At 39.1% G+C, this 3035-nt stretch overlaps 1 protein-coding gene across 1 annotated transcript; it reads left to right on the top strand.

Moving 5' to 3' along the window:
* The first annotated feature begins 669 nt into the window (after nt 1-669).
* LOC141680114 (polygalacturonase-like) lies at nt 670-2413 on the top strand. Its single transcript, XM_074486425.1, has 4 exons — nt 670-1107; nt 1384-1673; nt 1764-1987; nt 2184-2413. Exons 1-4 carry the CDS (start codon nt 670-672, stop codon nt 2411-2413), a joined length of 1182 nt encoding a protein of 393 aa, XP_074342526.1.
* The last annotated feature ends 622 nt before the right edge of the window (nt 2414-3035 follow it).

The following is a 3035-nucleotide window of genomic DNA, read 5'->3' as shown; positions in this document are numbered from 1 at the left end:
TGTGTGTGTTGAGAAAAGTGGAACTGTGAATGAAAAAGAGAGGCGGTGGCCTCAGACTTTTAAAAATGGACTGCTTTATATAACTTGTCTTCTATTGTGTCCTTACTTTCACATTTTTACCCTCCGTAGAAATTGATTACTTTTTTAATACGACAAGTTTCGCCTGAATTCGCCAAACTCGCCTGAATTCGCCTAAATTCGCCTGAATTCGCCTGAACGAACCGCTCGCATTCGCCTAACTCGGCTCGCATTCGCCTAACTCGGCTCGCATTCGTATAACTCGCCTAACTCGCCTAACTCGCCTAACTCGCCTAATTCACGAGCCGATCCTGGGTTATCACTTTATCAAATCGGCACGACTCGGCTCGGCTCGTTCACTTCTACGTGCCGTTCACGAGTTAGTGGCTAATTGATTCGGCTCGCTTGAAACTCGGCACGGCCCAGACGGCCCGACCGTCTGGCCACCTCTAATTGCAGCAAAAGATCAAAAAATCATGCAAGAGCCCTCACTTGGGCGCACCTTGTAGTAAGATCTATTTCGTTCATACTCCTAAAAAACATGCACTGTTATAAATGCATCCTTTAAACCGTTTCTAACTCTCCATCTTCTAACCACAATCAAACTCCAAACTATCAATTTCTCCGTTTAACACAAAACCAAAATAAACCATGAGTTCAAATACTATAGTCTTACTAGTTGCACTCATCTTCATTATCTTTAGACAGGCAAAAGCAGAAGGTGTTACATTCAATGTGGTAGAATTAGGCGCCACACCTGATGGCAAAACTGACTCATCCAAGTCTTTTCTCGATGCATGGACGGCAGCTTGTGGGTCGGTGGTGCCGGCTTCGATTTATGTACCTCCAGGGAGATTTTTTATTCAAGGACTGTATTTTAACGACAAATGCAAGACCAAAAATGTGTTGTTTCGAATAGATGGAGTCCTTGTGGCTCCGGCAGATTTCTTTGTTACTGGAAATATGGCTAACTGGATAGAATTTCGTGAAGTTGATGGTGTTGCAATAAGTGGCTGGATCCTTGATGGCCAAGGCATTGGTTTGTGGAATTGTAAGCTGGCCGGAAAAACTTGTCCTTCTGGAGCCACGGTACGTAATTATCTTCAGTTTTTTTTAATTTTTTAGACTTTAACTAATGTTGCAATAAAACAAGCAGTCTTTCTAAAACAAAACAAACAATGTGAACTGTTACTTGGATTGTGGAGTATATATTGGCTAGTCATCTCATACGCAATGACTCATTTCTATTTGTTTGGTGGAGTCCTGGCTACTCATCTCATACGTAGTGACTCATTTCTATTTGTTTGACTAGTTTCTTATATGATTTATTGATTCGGTTTTCTTTTTAAATTTGTGACACTGAAGACTCTCGGTTTCACGGGTTCGAAAAACATTCTAGTACAAGGGCTAACATCGTTAAACAGCCAAATGTTTCACATTGTTCTCAATGGCTGCCAAAACGTGAAGATAAAAGGACTCAAGGTCTTGGCCTCTGCAAACAGCCCAAATACAGACGGAATTCATGTTCAATTATCATTTGGAATCACGATTTTAAACACCGTGATTAGTACAGGAGATGATTGCATTTCAATTGGTGCAGGGACTACTGATCTGTGGATCGAAAAAGTTGTGTGTGGTCCTGGCCATGGCATCAGGTGAAATTTTAATAGCATTGTGATTTATTTTGACTTGCTGAATACTTTTTTCTTATGGTGTTGAGTGCTGAAATTCCTAAATTCTTACAGCATTGGGAGTTTGGGTAAAGATCGAAAGGAACAGGGTGTGGAAAATGTGACTGTAAAAACAGTTACATTTTCCGGTACACAAAATGGTGCAAGGATCAAAACATGGGGAAGGCCAAGTTCTGGTTTTGCTAGGAATATATTGTTCCAACACCTTACCATGAACAATGTACAAAATCCTTTGGTTATTGATCAAAATTACTGCCCACATAAGAGGGATTGCCCTGGTAAGCTATGACTACTCCCAATATGTACATAACAAATTCATATTGAACTATCGCATAGCATGATGCCTAGTAAATCCATCTCTTCTTTTGGTAAAATGAGATTGAGAGTTCAAACTTTCACATTTCTTGAAGTATTTAAGCATCAAATAGCTCTCATATAGATTCCTGTAATTCTATGTTGATGCGTAGATTTCAGGAGTGAAAATTAGTGACGTGACGTATCAAAATATTCACGGAACATCAGCAACCGTTATAGCAGTGACATTCGACTGCAGCAAAGAAAATCCGTGCAAAGATATAAAATTGGAGAAAGTAAAGCTTATATATAGAAACCAACCAGCTGAAGCGTCTTGTACTAATGCAGCGGGAACTGCATCAGGCATTGTTGTACCATCAAGCTGTTTGTACAAGTTTATGCACTCTTAAGAAGAGTTTGAAGTATTAAAGAGAATTTTTGGTCAGGTTTTTTAAAGAACAAAAAAAGGACACTTAAAATGTGCCTGTGCTTTGGTCAGCTCATTGGGTTCACGTGGCCTGTTAAGAAAAGTTGGATTCCAACTGCAAAGGCATCCGTTTTCACTTTCCTTATTAAAGAAAATTTCTTAAAAAATGTAATTTATAATTTAAAAGTGGAAAAATGTCATATAAGTGGTATGCCAAATACAGAGTATTTAAGTTTCTTAAAATACGATTCATTTGTTTTATGTATTTCTGTCTTCATAATTCTGTTCGTCTGTTGGTGGTATATCTTTGTACACTTCATAATGTAGTCATGTCACCTATGTTCATCTGAATGTTATGAAGACCATTTAAATTGTCTTAAGGATGTGGACATGGGCAGATTAATGAGGTTGGCCCTAAAACAGAGGGATCTTATTCATGTGTTGAAGGGAGCAAGGCAAAAGAATTGGGAGCCAAAAACACTTACAGATGGGAGATTCCTGGGATGCTATAAAAAAGTAAATCATGAGCACCGGCTAAGAGGAAGTATGATCCCTTTTGTCAAGAAGAGGGGTGATAGTACATGTAGCACCTACAAGGATTAAAC

Source organism: Apium graveolens, chromosome 8 (genome assembly GCF_009905375.1).
Source record: "Apium graveolens cultivar Ventura chromosome 8, ASM990537v1, whole genome shotgun sequence".
Classification (NCBI taxonomy): Eukaryota; Viridiplantae; Streptophyta; class Magnoliopsida; order Apiales; family Apiaceae; genus Apium; species Apium graveolens.
This window is presented reverse-complemented; position numbering and strand designations above follow the sequence as displayed.

Bases quoted from the DNA above. Each gene is read 5' to 3' on its own strand.
- LOC141680114 (XM_074486425.1), top strand. From the start codon at position 670: ATGAGTTCAAATACTATAGTCTTACTAGTTGCACTCATCTTCATTATC. The intron at 1,108-1,383 runs GTACGTAATTAT...GTGACACTGAAG, and splicing joins CTTGTCCTTCTGGAGCCACG to ACTCTCGGTTTCACGGGTTC. The intron at 1,674-1,763 runs GTGAAATTTTAA...AAATTCTTACAG, and splicing joins GGTCCTGGCCATGGCATCAG to CATTGGGAGTTTGGGTAAAG.